Consider the following 18,909-nt stretch of genomic DNA (forward strand, 5'->3'; position numbering starts at 1 on the left):
ATGTTAATTTTTTTTTTTTTTAGTTTGTTGAGATTGATGTGTGGCCTTTTCTGGGTTTTTAGCTACATTTTTTTTGGTGAGACTGATGCGAATGCTCTTAGGTTTATTGCAAATGGACTTGTCATTGTTTATGGATAAATTGAAATTTAAATATGTAATTTGAAATATAAATCATGGTACACCAAATAATAGGAAAAAAAAAAAAGGAGAGGAGGGAGGTCATAAAGAGAATCAAAATAGATAAGAGAAAATGAAAAAGAAGAGAAAAAAGAGTGAAGTAAAAATAAAGAGGGAGAATAATAATTTTAGATTTAGGGATTCTCATTTTGGCTAAAAAAAAAAGCAAAAATTCATCTTATGAAAAGGTTATTGTTTCTCACATATCCATATTACATCAAATGTTTACATATTACACATGATCTAAAAGAGTGTAAACATGATATGAAAGAATGTAAAACACTATTGGATGTAAAACAATCAAAGCCATATGGAAAATACACAAAAACCAAAAACTTGTCGAACAATATAAAAATTTTTAAATGCAGTTTACTCTCTAAATTTTTATTTTGTATAGGTTTGATCTGGGTGGAATTGATGTGTTTGAATTTTTGGGGTTTTTTTTGGGGGGGGGGGGGGTGTGTTGCTGGGTTTGTAAGTGTGGTTTGGTTGTGGTGAGGGGTGGTGGAATGGGTTGCCAGTAATGGTTGGGGTTGCTGGTCGAGATTTGATTGTTAGAGTTGGGATTTTAGGTTTGGGTATTTTGATTAGGACAAGACTTAAGTACAATACTTAGGCATTATTCTTTAGCTTCATTTCTTAAGATTTTACCATGTAGATTTTTTTTCATGGGTTGAAAGTGTATTTTTTAGTTAAATAGTTACATGGTTGAATTTGAAGAGATGAACTTAAGGAACAGCATCTAAGGTACCGTACCTAAGTTTTGTCCTTTTGATTAACCTAGTTTTTTTATTGGGTTGTGTCAATTGAGGGAGTGAGAAAATTTTCATCATTTTAAAAATTGTTTCCACATGTGTGAATCATTGTGAACCACATGTCTATATATTAAAAAGTACAATAGTTTAATCCAAGTCAAATTTCATGTCAACGCACATAAATTAACAAACATAAATGGAAGGATGAAGAATAAAATGTTTTGCAAAAATAATAAATGATAAAAGAAGCTTTGAAAAAATTTAAGGACAAAAATAATATTTTACCCTATTAATAACTACAGAGTTTAAGTTAAAATGGCATCCTTTTCATTGTTTCCAATCTTTTGTTTCTTTTGTAGTTGCCTTTGTCTATAAAAATAGACATCATTATATTTTTGAATTTTCTTCTGCCGAAAGCCCAAATAGCTTAAAAAGGAACACCCATGTCGTATGTGGCAAAGGCTGGATCACAATTTATATGAAGGCTGGCCCCATCTGACAATCTGATCTAAACATTTCCTTAAATTTTTTTATACATATTTTGGACCTTTGGGGTTTTGGTCCTCACTCATAAACCAACAACAAGCCCAACAAAACTCTGTGGACTTGACTCTTGTGACTTCTACCTTCTAAGCACAATACTTGTTACCTAACAAAACACAAACTGAAGTGTGCTGAGCTGAAAATCCTAATGGGATTTGTTCCTGGTTTAACTTGAACACACAGACATGGTCCCCTTTTTTCTCAGCTTGCATATGGTCACTACAACACAAAGAGAACCAGACGCTGACCACTCAGCTTCTCTATATTATCCATCACAATCCCCAATAATACAACTACTGGACCCCCGATCCCCGTGCCTAGCCCCTTCACAGTTCACACCAATCATTTCCTGTTGTTTCTACCCATTTTATACCTTATTTTTTGCACGGTTGGAGACACATGGGGACTATTATTGGTTCACAGTTTGGACCATTCATCCACATATGCAGCATGCATTCCACTTGGCTATTCACCATGTTACAACCACATGCTTTCTTTTTAGGTGCCGTAACTGCCGATTCCATTTATAAATAGCATTAAAAAAAGAGATTATGTTAACAGATATCTTAGATTAATTGTTAATAAATTATAATAAAAAAGTTTTTACATCACTTTCATTAGAAATAGATTCTAAAAAAAAAAAAACAAACTTCAATGAAAAGCATAAAAAACTGTCAATAAAATTTATTGTTTTATTATTATCTTAATAAAATATTTTTTAAAATAGTTTCTAAAGAAAAACTATAAAAATGTTAATAGCTGTTTATGGATCAGTTATTGTAGAGTTCAGTGAATGAAAAATTGGCATAAATTAATTAGAGGTGCTGAAAATACAGCCAACGTAATAATGGAAATTCAAAAAGTTGACTCTACAAACTCTACACCTTTATAGTAAAAAAAATCTGAAATAAAGCCATTTCTTAATAGGTACGTTGTCATAGACAGACAAAAAAAAACTAATCAGTTGTAATCATCCCGAATTGGTTCCAACTTTCCACTTGGCCTAAACCCATATTGAAAACACACTAATTGTAGAGTGCTACTAGTAGGCTACATAGTTTCACGATTCCCATTCCTCAAAATTATTGCCGTCTTGACTCTTGAGATATGAACAAATAGCATGAAATAAATGTTCAAAAGTTGAAACCAAACGGTGCATTAATTTTCATGCTCGTAATTTAAGCGCAGTATTAAAAACGAGTTTAGCAAATACTATCAAAAAATTTAAAAATTAGAGACAGGGAAAAGACAAAAGAAACCGAGGCTAAAGTACTCTCTGACTAAACTGACATGGAAAGAAAGAAAGAAAATATGAAATATCTATGAGCAGTGTTAAGAATTACCAAAAGTCGCGCCGATTGCGTGTATTCAGATTTCAGTCTTGCTCTTCTCAATAAAGAATCCCCTTCTCCGTAAATTTACCATTTTGCCCTTTCCTCCTCCCATTTTAAAACAAACGTCAATTCCATACGCTGAAGATTTGATTTCACAACTCTTTTTTTAGTATATATTTTTTTTTATAAAAGTTTTGAGAGAGATATTATGGCAAAGTCTTCGACGTCCAACGCGACGTCGTTTCCGGCTATTAAACCTGAGGATTACACTCACAGTCCGGTACACTACGCTGTCGCTGTAGGCGATCACACCACTCTGTCCCGACTCGTCTCGACTCTGCCCAAACTCGCCGACCCGACTCAGATCCACACCGAGTCCGACTCCCTCTCCCAGGAGAGACTCGCCGATCAAATCTCCGCCGTCGTCGACCGCCGCGACGTGCCTTTCCGGGAGACTCCTCTCCACCTCTCCGTTCGACTCAACGACGCCGTTTCCGCTCGTGCTTTAGCTCTCGCCGGAGCTGACGTGTCGCTTCAGAACTCCGCCGGATGGAACCCGCTCCAGGAGGCTCTGGTTCGGCGCTGCTCCGACATTGCTCTCATTCTCCTCCGCCAGCACCACCGCTCCGCTTGGTCCAAGTGGCGCCGGAGATTGCCACGCGTCATCGCCGTGCTCCGCCGTATGCGCGATTTCTACATGGAGATCTCTTTCCACTTCGAGAGCTCCGTCATTCCCTTCGTCGGGAAAATCGCTCCCTCCGACACGTACAAGATCTGGAAACGCGACGGCAATCTCCGAGCCGATACTTCCTTGGCCGGCTTCGACGGCCTGAAAATCCAGCGCGCCGATCAGAGCTTCCTCTTCCTCGGCGACGGCGACCAGAGCCACGACATTCCCTCCGGAACTCTCTTGGTCCTCAACCGCGACGATCGCAAAATCTTCGACGCTTTCGAGAACGCCGGCTCTCCAATGAGCGAGGCCGACATCGCCGGATTCTGCGGTCAGACGAGCGTGTACCGGCCGGGAATGGACGTCACGAAAGCCGAACTCGTCGGAAGAACGAACTGGCGCCGGCAAGAGAAGACCGAAAGCGTCGGCGAGTGGAAAGCTAGGGTTTACGAAATCCACAACGTCGTTTTCAGCTTCCGGTCAAGAAAAGTCGCCGGTGGAGATTCCGACGTGGCAGGTAGCGAGCAAGTGCTTCCTCTAGAGCTAGACGAAGACGACGACGGTTTCTTAGTAGCCGAGAATCCGAGCTTCGGGTTTCCTCCCGCTGATCAGAGAAGACACAGTAGCTTCGTTAGAGAAGAGAGAGAGTGGGTAACGGTGCCAAGAAAAAGCGTCGACGTCGCGTCAGTAACGGCGCCGCCGCGAAGGTCGGTTTCGACGGTGGCTCCGCCGCCACAGACGAAAGAGAAAGAGTACATTCGGAGTTTGCGTCCGTCAGTTTGGTTGACGGAGCAGTTTCCGTTAAAAACGGAGGAACTGTTACCGTTACTCGACATTTTGGCGAACAAAGTGAAAGCCGTTAGGAGGATGAGAGAGTTGCTGACGACAAAGTTTCCTCCGGGGACATTTCCGGTGAAGGTAAGGGGCATTTTGGGAAATTGAAAAAAATAAAATTAATTGGGGGGGGTGGGGGGTCCACTGAATTTGGTCTGTGGGAGCCTTTGCTTTTGCTTTTGTTTTGGTTTCTTTTGATAGGCAAGGCAAGCAAACGGTCTTGGTTCTTATGAGGGTCCAAATGATCTGACGTGGAACTTTTAAGATTTTGCCTTGATTTTGATCGGACGGGGATGGAGGTCTGTGGGCCCCATTGATCATCCGAGGTTTTACTTTTTTTTTCCTTCAGACAGGGTTAGAGTTGTACATGGTACATGGGACCCTAAAATGTTTTAATGTCCCTACTTTGACAAAAAAGAAAAATCCAAAGTCTGACTTTGACCAATGACCATGATCTTGCCTTTGCCATGTCATAGGACTCATTGTACTGATGTCGTGGCAAGCGCATGCTGGGCCAATTAACGGATAAAGCAATTTTATTTTTTATTTTTTTGATGGTGATTAATCAAACGGTGATTGATGGGTTTTGTTTTTGTGGGGACAGGTGGCAATTCCGGTGGTCCCTACAGTGAGGGTGGTGATAACATTCACAAAGTTCGTTGAGCTTCAACCAATTGAACAGTTTTACACCCCATTTTCAAGTCCAAGACAGTTACACCATGGAGGACGAGGAGGGTTGTCGGAGGAGGAACACAAATCAGACACACATTATTCGTCGTTACCGTCTTCCTCGTCCTCCTCCTCGTCGATGCCGTCGTGGTTGAGGCGAAGCAGTAGCCAATCAGTATCGACGAGTAAGCAACAACAGCAACATCAGCAGCAGCAGCAGCAACAACAGCGTAGTTGTTTGGGGGCACAAGAGTCGGACCCTTTTGCTATTCCTAGTGGATATACCTGGTCTAGCGTGGATGATAAGTCACGCAAAATGAAGAAATCCAAGTCCACTAGGAAATCCAAGTGAGATTGATTTGATTATTTATGTCCCAAAAAATGGCAAGAACAAATCTAGAGTGGGAAAGAAATTGTAAAATCACATGGGGGTTGGGTGTTGGGTGAATTTGAGTGTGTTTAATGATTTGCTAGATAGAGAGAGCAGATATACCATTTAATTTTTAACCATTAGTCATTATGCTATGTTTATAGAAAAGATTTTAGGCAACATTTTGGGCCAAGAAATTGCAACCCGGTTGGTTCATCAAAAATGGTTGCTCCCAATTTTGTTCTTTTTTTGTTTTCTAATTTTATATGCTACATCTTATTTGGGGTACTCTTTTTCTTATTGTGCTTGAAAACGATAGTAAAAGTATTTATTTACTAACAAGGAAGAGGGAAAGGGGCCCAGCCCAGCCCACAAAAGCACTACCCACTTCCCCAACTCATGAGCCATCCTTCTTATTATTTCTGCTAGCCCAACAAAAATTACATACATTGAACTTATTAGAGCATTCACATTAAGAAAGCAAAAAAATTTAGTTTTTAACCACTCAAAAGTCTACTTTATTTATTTTAACAACTTAGTATACAATACACCTAACATCAAAACTTCTATTTTAATATTCAACATAATAAAATAATATAAACAATTAGAAATAAAATATCTCATATATAACCATTGCTTATATCCTGCAAATCGAAAACCCAAGAACCACCATCACCGACCTACAAACCACCATCACCAACCCACAAAAAAAATCCAAACAATCCACCAAGAAATCCTCATTGCAATCACTGCCGATTTTTGTGCTCGAGGCCCACCAAAAAAAAAAAACCCAAACCCCCCGAGACAAAATCAGCACAAGGGAGAGAGGGCTAGGCGAAGGGGAGAGAGGGCTGGGCTAGATGGAGGGAAGGCTGGCCAAAGAAAGTCCTGGGCAGAGAGAGTGCTCTGTGAGAGGCAGAGCTGTGAGTTTGAGTTTGTTTGCATCTGCGTGAGAGCAATAGTGAGATAGGGTTGAATGAAATCACAAGCGTGGGAGAGAGTTTGAGCCTGTGTGAATAAAATATTAATTTTACTAAATAATTCTCAGCTACAGTGAGCTGCTATCTCTAGTAGCCCACTATAGTAATGAGTCAAAATATTATACCGATGAGTTAAATCGACAACCTTGTTGTATAGTGTGTTTTTAGTGTTTGGGTTGCTAAAATGACTATTTAATCATTTTAGTAACCTCAGTGTGAGTGCTCTTAGATTCCATACAGAAAATGCCTTACAAATTCAGTTTACAAATTTTTGTTTTTGATTGAAATCCAGCTTGCAATTTTACCATTACTCAGAATAGCTTCATATATAACTTTTACGGTCCCCTTCAATGGTTACCAACTTACCATGCTAAGGTCAACAGCAACCTGAAGATTCCCTCTTCAAAGTCCTCATATGTTAATGTTAATGTTAAGTCTAAGTATTGAGTCTTGTATATCGACTCTGATGGATGTTTCTGTAATGCCTTACACAAATACATTACAAAATGTAATTGTTAAGAGAATAAATAAAAATATAAGGTTGAAAGATTTCGACATAAAAGGACAAGACAATTTTGAAAGTTAGAGCTTTCTTTAATCCTTGACTTTGTGTTGGCTTGTCTACAAGAAGTTTCCTTCTTTAATTCATATGTTAAAAAAAAAAATCTAGGCAATGTTAAAATATAGAATTCAAAAAAAGTAGTTGCCAAGAATCCTATAACCCAATTGATACTTTCTGGTATTTCAGTGGAGATATAAAATATTTAAATCTTTCCCCCTCAACTATTGATGTATAAAAAAAAATAAAAAAAAGGTCAAATAAGATAAATTTTTAAAATCATTTACATCTTTACCAAGCATGAAATTGTAGAATCCTCAAACCTCATGTGACTTACACCCTTGATGAAAATGAAATTCAACATTAGGTCATATTAACTTTCAGATGAAGACAAAATATAGCAATCACGCAATTCAATCCAACCTGAAAACATATGTTCTGTCATTTTCCATTTGGTTTTCCATCTATTCATTTGGATGATGCTTACTAGACTGTCAAGCACTTGGCGGTTGGCACAATTTTGATTATTGGCTGATGAGTGATGAGACAATGGAGCTACTAGCATAGGCAAATCAATGTGCTTCTTCCGTTATGCATGTGCTGCACAAATTTCATGAATAAATTCTTGCCTTCCTGTCATAACCTAAATTATTTGAATTTAGTTTAGTGATAAAATAAGGCTTTCTAGATAGATTAGTGCTGCTATTTATTTGTATTCAAATTAATTCCTATGTTTTAGGATATGATTGGTACCTATGCTTTAGGATTTGTTGATTAAGTTATCTCATCATTGACTATTTATGTACGTGCATTGATGAGAATTAAACAAAAATTAACTAAAAATGTCTATTTTCTCCCCCAAGTTTAGGAGATCAATCATCTCAAATTGACTATGTGTGAATTTGGATGTGGATTAAAATTATAAATTATTTCACTATTCAGTTTATTTTTCCTACTATTCATGGGTCCATTGCACTTTTTGGCACTATTCATGGGTTTTACTGTACTATTTTAACTAACTTTTACTTTTATCTACAGTATTTTCAGTAATAAGTTTTTAATTTCAGTAAAATAAACAGTATCCAAACAGAGCCTACACTATTTTTTATGACTAAGTTCATAACACTTCCCGTACAATAGACAAGTGAAAAACCAAGTACAAGTTGCTATAATGACTTGCGGATAAATTGTGCCACTATTATTAATTCAAAAGTACAATATAATTTGAACACAACATCTATTTAATAATAATTATATTTACGATTAAATCAAGATACCAATTGACTTATTATTAGCGTAGGTGAGATTCAATTATAGATTTTTTATTGGACAACAAGCGACTCTATAAGATAAATCATGTCCCGGTTATCTTGTGGCACTGCAATTCCAACCAACCAAATTGACCGAGCTGTACTTAAAAAGTAAAAAATGGGTCATCAACCTGACCCAGGTCCAGCTGAAATCCTCATATCTGATAAGTTGTTGGTGCGACGTGCAAACCCAGATAGTCAGCTCCAGCTTACACCAATTATTTAGGCTTGATGAGGATGATAAACATGTTGGGCTACTACTCTACTTTAATATAAGTAGAAGATGCTATATTTGATTAGAAGGAGAGTTAAAAGATTTTAGTAATAAAGAAAGGAAGATGCCAAAACAAAGCTTGCTTCACTAGATGGAAACTAGAATTATTGAGGTGTCATGTCCTTTTTTTTAAGTGTAAATTGGGGGTAAAGAATAGTCCCCACCGACATGTTACCCTTTGTTTATCCAGCTTAAAGAAAGCTCTCTGAAACAACACATCTTATTCCCAATTAACTTCCAAAGTTTCTCAGACTGGTTCCCAGCTGACCACATTTACAAGGTATCCTCTTCTCTCTCTTTCTCTATCTCTAACTCTCATTCCTTTTGTGATTGAATGGCCTATTATGAATTGCTCTTTGAAAAGTTTAATCCTTTTTGTGTTTCCTGGGTTTGGTAGATTGTGAAAGTTAGGTGTGTGTATTGTTTAGATCTTTTTTTCTCTCACCAATGGGGATGTGATCCATGCTTTTGAGTTTTTGATATGCTTATGTTTATAATATTAGATCCACTTTCTTTTTATCACTTCCAAAGATCTTAAAGAAGAAGAAATCTTCTCCACTGTATGGCTGCTTCATCTGTTTTTTCAGTTATTTCTCTTGAAAAATCATCTTGGGCTGAAAACTGCAGACCAATCTGGTCAATTTCAATGAGAAAATAAGAGAAATGAAACTTTTTAATCTTATAATATCTTGAAAATGGAGTAGCAGTTCTAAATTCTCAACTTTTTTTCTTTTTTCACACACAACATTAGAGACTTGGTGTTTCTGGAAAAAACGCAGAGAGAAATAACCCCACTTATATCTCTGATTTCCTCATAAGCTTCAGCTTTGTTTCTTTGAGGTTTATACATTTGTTAATTGGTTGATGATTTTGGGTTCAGAAACTAGGTTTGCCTTAAGTACACCAGAAAATATGGCTACAGAAGCACCTAGCTGGGCAGATCAATGGGGTGCTGGAGGAATAGGTGCCATGGGGGAAGAAGAGAACAGTAATACCCAAAAAGAAAGCGGCAATAACAAGAAGGGTAATGCAAAAGGTGGGCTTGACAAAGCCAAAGCAACTGCAATGGTGGGAGCACAAAAGATTAAGAGCGGGGCATCTGCTGGCATCAAATGGGTCAAGAATCAATGCCAGAAAAAAAGCACTTCCTCTTCTAAATGAACATGCAGATTGTTTAATTTCCATTTTATTAAAAAGCAGAATCAATGGAATGTTTGCAGTTTGTACTACTGTTGAATTTGAATGCAGACCCTGGTTTTATGGAGTCAGATGTACAGGCCGCTAAGATTTTTATTTTATTTTCCTCTGTACTAGTCAGATACACTTAAGTCACATACATTTGCAACAAGTAGGTTAAAAACAATAAAATAAAATAAAAGGCTTTAAACCCAAGAACAAACTGTCTATTGTGAGGACAAAGGTATCTCATGGAACAAGCTGTCTATTGTGAGGACAAGGTATCTCATGGAACAGCCCCATGAGACTATCTTCTCCCACATGCTGGGGACAGTGACTTCATAAAACCATTTTCATAAGATCATTTTCTATCTATTGCACTAGGATGAAGTAGATACTACAAAATTCTCATGACATCCTTCAATTGTAGGCCATGCCCACTTCAGTGACAAACAATATTCTAAATGATCTTAAATTTCCATTGCTCTTTCAAATAAAATAAGTAGAAACACCTTTTTTTCTGAACAATCACGAGCCAATGCCTATACCACCAATGCATATTTGCAATTGCATATAGAGTAGCCATGTATCTTATGACACTAAGATACTGCTTGGTAAAAATTTTGCTTTCCTCACGAGGATCCACAGGTTTTAGCAATCTTACAAACCATTGACCCACATAATTTGTGAGTAATCATGGGCACAATATTAACAATAATTGATAAAGGAAAAAAAAAAAAAACATCATTCTAGAATTTCTCTAGATTTTGAGTGAGAAAAAGGGAAGGCAATACTAAGTAGGACTATAGTATCCAATTCCAACCTTCTCCTGACAGGAAGAAGCATCAATGACATCTATAAAACAGTTGAAAAATCACTGAGTACTTGATTCCATAGATTCAAATTCCATTGTAAAGACACCAAATAAGTTCAAACTGCTTCCAACATAAACTAATCCAGATTTAACTACAATATTTTGATAAGCAGGTAAGGCATTGACTTTTGAGAGAGACTTCTGAGAATTTACACCATCCAAATTTTATTTACAGAAACTAGTATTGGGATCCGAAGGTGTTCTCTCCACTGTAAGTCATGTAAAGAAATCCATCTTCATCCTTGTTTTCCTCGTAGATCGCAGACATCAAGGATGCTGTAACAACAAATGAGATATTACAAAAACAAACACAGGAATATTCATATATCTTGGTTTTTAATAGATATAACAGTTAGCTACTGACCAGTAGGAGGTAAGGTGTTTTTCACAAAGACAAAAATAGCCTTCTCAGCACCGAGCTTAATCCTTTTCCGGACAACATAAACAAACTGCCCAACAGTCAAATCAGCTGGAACAAGGTATCTGTAGCAATAACAGATGAGTGAGGATCACTCCATGCAAAAAATGAAGTTGACACTTGACAAAGCTCTCCAATCCAAAGGAACATCAAATTCTTACATATTAACATAAATTAAGAAACTTCAATTTAATATTGCAAAACTAACAATTTGTCCAAGCATATTATTTCAAAGAAACTAAATTTATAATGTCTCAATCCAGACTAATTTAATACTAACACCACCACCAATGGTAAGTACCGCTTTGTTACGACAAAGCATTGACACAAATTCAGAAGGGTGCAAACATAATTTGTGTCACATTGTCTCATCCCCTGATGGCACTACCACCATAAAACCCTTACTGCCAATGTCACCCAGCACTAAGAATTCCACCACCCTAGATCACCATTACTGCTAAATGGCCATTCGGTAAGACATGTTTTACCACCTAACAATTTTCATCACTACCATAACTCTAAAAGACCATTACCACCTCTATGAAGTCAAGACCAAATCTGTCACCTTCCAAGTCTTGCCATATTCACTTTCATACACCACAACATTAATTTCATTCAAATTCCGAACAAAAAAAAAAAGTAAAGGAAGAAACTTCCAGCACATATGATTGGCTACCCAGAATTCACAAATTGAACATCAAAACACTACTGAAGGAACAAGGAATTACATAAGGATGGCCAATATTGGATTTGCATCACAATAACAACATATTAAAATACAAGGGAAGGGCAGATGCAACTAACTTCTTCTTATCAATGTCAGGGATGTCGCTTCTTTCAGCCTTCTCCACAATCACCTGCACAGAACAGTCAGTTTGAACAATAATTACACTGAAACACATGCATTCAAAGTAAATTGTCTTCATCCATAGTAATTCTTACAGGTACTCTGTCTGGGTATTTCTCTCTGATGCGACCAGACTCTGCCATCCTCCTTTCTGAGAGGTCAAAATTAAAAAAACTTTAGAACAAAATGGTCCAACACACACACATGACACAACAAACACATGTATATAAAATGAAGCAGAAAATCAAATTAAATCAGAGAAGAATAAAAAAGACAAAATCAAAAAATTGCTTCAAAACCCTTTTTATTTATTTATTCTGGAATGGGAAATGGAAACATTTTTGTAGTCATGATTTCATACCTCAACAAACCAAGGCAGCATTTAAGCCCCATTTAAAGTATTCAGCTAGACTTGTAACACAAGTTTACATGCTTTTTTCAAGGAAACCCACCACCTAACATCCATTGAAAGACCAACTTCTACAAAACTCACCCCAAAAATCCTGAAAATTCTAACGCAGAGAATGAAGCCCGAATTCCATCAATAACCACCATCCAATCAACCACCCACCCTCTTCAATTCCATCAACCCAAATTAGGAATTTATTTTTCTTGCTAAATAGAAAAACATCATTAAACATTGTCAAATCATGCAATTCCTTCATCACCAATCCCATACATATTACCAAAACTCAAAACAACAAAATTTCCCCAAAAATATAAATTAAAAAAAAAAAAAACAACAACAATTCACAAAACCCATCACAGAAAAAAACATGGGCATCACAAAAAATCAAAACTTTCTTACTTTTTATATAGAAAAAGAAAACTAACCCAATGGATGTTCGAGCTTGAACGAGTTTTTGGCCATGGCTAAACCTTCACTGCGATCACGCCCTGCGAAAACCAAACACCGAAACATTATTAAAAAAAAAAAACCCACAAAACCTCTCTGACCCACATACCCAAATAACCAAATAGCGTGTACAAAGATTAAAGCAGAAAAATTAAAAAAAAAAAGGGTTAGGAATTGAACATACTGAACACGAAAAAGAGGGATCGAAAACGATAATTGAGGGTTTTTGGAAACGGAAAGATTGAATGATTGATTTGGTTTTTATATTAGAAGAAAAAAACGAAACAAGATATTGAGTCACAATCAAAAAGAAAGAGAGAGAGAGAGAGAGAGAGAATTTAAAGGATCTTTGGTTTGCGTTTTAGATAGGAAGAAGAAACTTATTATGATTTTGGTTTTTCGTTTACAACACGGAACCTTCTAGTTTTAGTTTTAGTTTTTGTTTTATGCTTTTGTTTTGTGTTTGTTTTATATATTTTTTTATGTTTGGGATTTGCGTTTGCCTGTTGAGCAAGCAAATTGTGTTTGTTACTGAATGGGGTGGTGTGTCTTGTGAAACGGTGGCGTTTTTGGGGGGTGATTGGGAGTGGACATGATATTGTTGGGGACTTGGAGAGTCTTGTGGGTTTGGGTTGGCTTTATTTTCGGTTTGCTTAAGGATTAATATGATGGGGGTAAATTAACAATTTTCTTAATTCACACTCCATTTTGAGAGAATTATTATATCAGTTTATATATATATATCCTATTGTATAAATTAAGAGTTTAATTATATGACAATTGTGATCTTTTTTTATTGTAACAAATGAGGATAATTTTGTAATTATGCCAAATTTTTGTTGCATTTAACAACCAATTTAGAGTGTAAGGAGCATAGTGATACACTTCTTTCAAATTGGGGTGTTAATCAAGCAAATTGATAGTTTTGGAAAACATTGGGGGTAAAAGTTTAAGATGATAAATCCTTCCAAAAAAGGAAAAGATTTGGTAAATTAACAATTAGCTTGATTCACACTCCATTTTTAGAGAATTATGTCAATATATATATATATATATATATATATATCCTATTGTCTAAATTAAGAGTTAAATTATTTGAAAATTGTGATTTTAATTATTATAACCAAGGAGGATAATTTTGTAATAATTCAACAAAATTTCATTCCATTTAGCAACCATGCTTAGAGTGCAAGGAGCATATTGATACAATTCTTTCAAATTGGGTTGTTAATCAAGCAAATTGATAGTTAGGGAGGACATTGTAAATGGGGTAAAACCGTAAAAGTTTAAGATGGAAAAATATAATATCCCCTTGATGATTTGAGGGAATATAGGTTTAAGAGGGTTCATTTCATGGTGAAGATCTAAATTAAAAAAATAAAAATTTTCAATGAATAGTTAAAATGTAATTTACCTTTTTAAAAAATAAAAAACTGGGATTACTTTTAAATCGGTCTCTTGATTTTCAAAACTTATAATTTATATCATCGACTATTACAACTGTGGGGAGTAAAAATATCTTGATAGGAATATGGGCCGTTGGGTCTTGCTAAGTAAGGCCGACCTGCTCTTGAGTTTAGGGCTTGTGAGTACTTTAAGTCGGCCCATACGCCGAGGATCCGAGGGTCCCGCCGAGGATCCGAGGGTCCAGCCGAGGATGGTTTTCCCCTCGGGCTGACACTAGAGAACCCGGGACTTCATGGTAAAGGTTAGGGAATGACACGGTCAAGACCAATGGTTAAAGGGAGAGAACCCTTGAATGTCCTAGAAGCGCCGATGTTGGAAGAATATCAAAGGTAAAGGCTGCTACCTCCACATTAAAGACCCTGCACCTACCACCCTGGCCGCATTAATGAGGAAGTGACACTTAAACAGTGGAAGGGAAACTTCTAGTTACTGTTCAAAGGCACTAAGAAAAGAAATATCTAGGCTAAGGGGGGAATTGGGGGCAACACGTGGATAAAGTATTAAAAAGAGGAGTATTTAAGGAGGGACCTAGGACAGAAAGAAGGGGGAACTCTTTGTAACCTAAAAAGAACAAAGACAAAGAGAGAGATATAATATAAGAACAGCTCTCGGCTTACGTCCGAGGAGGCCTATTTACATTACTCCTTTTTATTTCTAAGTATTTGCAATCTTTAGTTTGTCATTTCATCCTCATACACTTCTAACCTGGGTTTCAAGCCCACACTCTACAAATTCATATTGTTTAAGGCTCATTGGGCTTGAGCCCATAACTGTTCTTGGGTCCAGGTGCAATTGTGCACTTACAATTGGCGCCGTCTGTGGGAAATCTAGTCTAGAAGTAGTAGGGATATTATGGCAGGCTTAGGCTCTCATCATGCAGAGTCACAAGGATCACAACCTGAAGATCATTTCGAACGTCTTGAACAACGTAGGGATCGTGAGGGAAGCGTCCATACAGAATATCCAGGGGCTAGCCATACTCGTGGAGGGGGTAGCACTACCCAGGATGAGGGTTCTAAATCCATGCAGAAAGAAATCAATCGTTTAAAGAGGAAGTTACGCCGTGCTAACCGTAAGATTTCCCCGTCCTCGTCTAGTTCTTCCTCAGAGAAGGATAGGAGAGTTGGCTACGGTTCGAGGTCATATTCCCCCACCAGCGCAACATCCTCCGGTGAGGAGAACGACCAGCCAACCCGCAGACGTAAGAAGCTTCGTTCTAGGGGCTTAGGCAACGATACCGTGAGTAGGGCGTTGCACCAACTCTCTAAGTCTCCGTTTTCACGGAGGATTGAGAGGGGGAGGCTTCCCAGGAGGTTCACCCAGCCCACCTTCACCATCTATAATGGCCGGACTGATCCAGTGGAACACGTGAGTCACTTCAACCAAAGGATGGCAGTGCACTCTCATAACGAGACTTTGATGTGTAAAGTCTTCCCCTCCAGCTTGGGACCTGTGGCTATGAGATGGTATAACGGTCTCAAATCGGGGTTTGTAGGCTCGTTTGGGGAACTGGCTAGGGCATTTGCTTCGCGGTTCATTACTTGTAGCAGAGTCCCTCGGCCATTGGACTCGTTGCTATCCATGGTCATGAAGGAAAGGGAGACACTAAAAGCATACTCCGACAGATACTGGGAGATGTTTAATGAAATAGACGGCGACTTTGATGAGGTGGCGCTTAATACCTTTAAGGTGGGCCTCCCTACTGATCACGACCTACGAAAGTCTTTGACGAAAAAGCCCGTCCGCAGCGTACGCCGTCTTATGGATCGTATTGATGAATATAAAAGGGTAGAGGAAGATCAGCAGTAGGGAAAAGGAAAGGAGAAGGTTATCCCGCAGGAGAGAAGGGATTTCAGGTCGGACAGATACCACAACAACAAGCCAAGGAGGGATTACTTCGGACAATCCGGCTCGGCAGTTCCCAGTTGTAAATACCGTGTTCCGAGAACCGGTGCATCGATTATTAGAAAAAGTTCGTAAAGAGCCCTTCTTCGATGGCCCGGCAAAATGGCAGGTGACCCCGCGAGAAGAAATCAAAATCTTTCCGTCGGTACCATCGGGATGTGGGCCACACTGCGAGAACGTCGGACCACGTGGAACCATCTAGAGCGCTCGTCGGTGAGGGAAAGTTAAAGCGGCACTTGTGTCGGCCCACCGGGCAAGTCGGTCAAGTTGGTTCAAACAACCGGAGGAATAGTTCATCTCGGCCGGCATTGGGGACGATTAATGTTATCTTCGCCGCACTGGTAGGACCGGCTCAGGTCCTACTAGGGTTATGGCGGTTTCCCATTCGCAGGCCGAGGATGTGGGTAGCAGGCCGAAGAGATTAAAGAGCACTTTACCTGTCTTGGGTTTCTCCGAGGAGGATAAAGTAGGGACTATCCAGCCCCATGACGATGCTCTTGTGGTTACCCTCAGGATAGGAAATTATGATGTGAGAAGGGTGATGATAGATCAAGGCAGCGGTGCAGATATCATGTACCCTGATCTATTTAAAGGGCTGAGGTTGGAGTTGCAAGATTTAACTCCTTACGACTCCCCACTTATAAGCTTCGAGGGAAGGGCCGTTGTGCCGAAGGGGCAGATCCGTTTACCTGTTCAATCCGGCACAGAAACGGTTGAGGTAGATTTCATCGTGGTTGATGCGTATTCTCCATACACAGCCATCCTCGCCAGGCCATGGTTGCATGCCTTGGGAGCTGTCTCCTCTACCTTACATGTTAAGGTGAAATTCCCCTCGGGGGAGCATGTTGAGGAAATCCTCGGCAGCCAGGTAGTTGCTAGGAAATGCATATCGGCTGCGGTGCTTCGTCAGTCACAAATTGAGTCATCAACCTTGCCCATCCAGGGGTCATAGCAATTAACAGCTCCGGAGGCACCTGGAGCGATGATAGAAGATGAAGCTGTTTGTGAGGAGTTAGAGAAGTTTGTGATAGCCGATGATCCGGAGAGGTTCTTTCAAGTTGGCATACGATTGCCACACCAAGAGAAGATGGAGTTGTTGAAATTTCTGAAGGATAATCTAGATGTCTTTGCATGGGACCCCTATGAGGCTCCAGGTGTGGATCCGAACTTTATTTGTCATCATTTAAACGTCAATCCAGCCATTGTTCCGAGGAGGCAGCCACCTCGGCGATCTTCCCGAGAACATTCTGAGGCTGTGAAGGAAAAGGTTCTTAAACTCAAAAGGGCGGGGGCTATCAAAGAAGTTTTCTACCCTGAATGGTTGGCTCATACTGTTGTCGTTAAGAAGAAGAACGGCAAGTGGAGAGTATGTGTAGACTTTACCGATCCGAACAAGGCCCGTCCTAAAGATTCATTCCCAATGCCACGGATTGATCAACCGGTAGATGCTATCGTCGGACATCCTCGGATGAGTTTTTTGGATGCCTTCCGGTGGTTACCATCAAATTCCCTTGGCGTTAGAGGATCAGAGAAGACCGCTTTCATTACACCAACCGGAACTATCATTATAAGGTCATGCCATTCGGGTTAAAAAATGCGGGGGCTACTTACCAAAGAATGATGACCCGAATGTTTGAGCAAAGAATCGGGGAAAAACATAGAAGTATACGTGGATGATATGGTGGTGAAGAGTAAGACGGTACCTTCGCACATGACAGATTTGGCCGACACCTTCCGTATGCCGAGGAAGTATAAGTTGCGCCTTAACGCCGCCAAGTGTTCTTTTGGCGTGGGATCTGGAAAGTTCCTAGGATATATGATCACTCATAGGGGCATAGAGGTGAACCCAGTGCAGGTTAAGGCTATTCAGAATTTGTAGCCGCCTCGGAACCCAAAGGAGATTCAGAAATTGACCGGAATGATTGCTGCGTTGAATAGATTTATTTCTCGGTCAGCTGACCGGTGCCGTCCTTTCTTTCAGTTGTTGAACAAGTGGAAAGGATTTCAATGGACTGAGGATTGTGAATCAGCTTTCCAACAGCTTAAGCAATATCTTTCTCGACCACCCATTTTATCTCGCCCTGAGGTGGACGAGGTTTTATTCGCTTATCTGGCCGTGGCTATTCATGCGGTGAGTCTAGTTCTTATAAGGAATGAAGATGGAGTGCAGAGGCCGATCTACTATGTTAGTAAGTCCTTGAATGAGGCCGAGGTGCGCTATCTGCCCTTGGAAAAAGCGCTTCTGGCAGTAGTCCACGCCACGCGTAAACTCCCTCACTATTTCCAGTCTCATACTGTGGTTGTTTTGACCCAGTTGCCTCTCAAGGCTATGTTGCGCAGTGCTGATTATTCTGGCAGAGTGGCAAAGTGGGGAACCATTTTGGGAGCCTTTGATGTTAAATACAAGCCTCGTACCTCGGTGAAAGGTCAGGTCCTCGCTGATTTGGTGGCAGAGTTTGCTGAACCATTGTTAGAAGAAACTTCAAAGGAAGCACACATGGGTGAAAAATCAGTTGGTGTGATCACAGCCGTATCGCCTTCGGCTTGGAAAGTTTATGTGGATGGGGCTGCTAATCATAGAGGGTCTGGCGTTGGACTTGTTCTAATGTCCCCTGAGGGAATTGTCTTTGAAAAATCTTTGAGATTGGCCTTCTCGGCTACTAATAATGAGGCCGAGTATGAAGCGGTCTTGGTAGGCATGCAAATGGTACGTAAGATGGGTGGCAAGGAAATCCATTTGTTCTCGGACTCTCAGTTAGTAGTCGGCCAAGTCATGGGTACCATGGAAGCTAGAGATTCCAGAATGCAGGAATATTTGGCCCAGGTCAAGCGTCAGCAGGCTGAATTCGACTCCTTTGCCTTAGTTCATGTCTCTAGGAGTGGAAATACTC

The 18,909-nt window shown here is 39.4% G+C and overlaps 2 protein-coding genes and 1 long non-coding RNA gene across 3 annotated transcripts; 2 read left to right on the top strand and 1 right to left on the bottom strand.

Annotated features, from left to right (window-relative positions):
- The first annotated feature begins 2,887 nt into the window (after nucleotides 1–2,887).
- On the top strand, nucleotides 2,888–5,638 carry LOC142637075 (uncharacterized). The gene is made up of 2 exons (XM_075811366.1): nucleotides 2,888–4,397; nucleotides 4,918–5,638. The coding sequence occupies exons 1-2, from the start codon at nucleotides 3,018–3,020 to the stop codon at nucleotides 5,332–5,334; spliced, it is 1,797 nt and encodes a 598-aa protein (XP_075667481.1). The 5' UTR covers nucleotides 2,888–3,017; the 3' UTR covers nucleotides 5,335–5,638.
- Nucleotides 5,639–8,514: 2,876 nt separating this feature from the next.
- LOC142637078 (uncharacterized) lies at nucleotides 8,515–9,743 on the top strand. Its single transcript, XR_012844527.1, has 2 exons — nucleotides 8,515–8,755; nucleotides 9,356–9,743. It is a non-coding gene; the product is annotated as an uncharacterized LOC142637078 (long non-coding RNA).
- A 774-nt stretch (nucleotides 9,744–10,517) lies between these two features.
- LOC142637077 (autophagy-related protein 8C-like) lies at nucleotides 10,518–12,972 on the bottom strand. Its single transcript, XM_075811368.1, has 6 exons — nucleotides 12,831–12,972; nucleotides 12,625–12,687; nucleotides 11,886–11,941; nucleotides 11,748–11,800; nucleotides 10,890–11,008; nucleotides 10,518–10,801 (listed from the first exon to the last, which is right to left on the bottom strand). The coding sequence occupies exons 2-6, from the start codon at nucleotides 12,659–12,661 to the stop codon at nucleotides 10,704–10,706; spliced, it is 363 nt and encodes a 120-aa protein (XP_075667483.1). The 5' UTR covers nucleotides 12,662–12,687; nucleotides 12,831–12,972; the 3' UTR covers nucleotides 10,518–10,703.
- Nucleotides 12,973–18,909: the final 5,937 nt, after the last annotated feature.

The sequence above is a fragment of the Castanea sativa genome, chromosome 5, assembly GCF_040712315.1.
Source record: "Castanea sativa cultivar Marrone di Chiusa Pesio chromosome 5, ASM4071231v1".
Taxonomy (NCBI): Eukaryota; Viridiplantae; Streptophyta; class Magnoliopsida; order Fagales; family Fagaceae; genus Castanea; species Castanea sativa.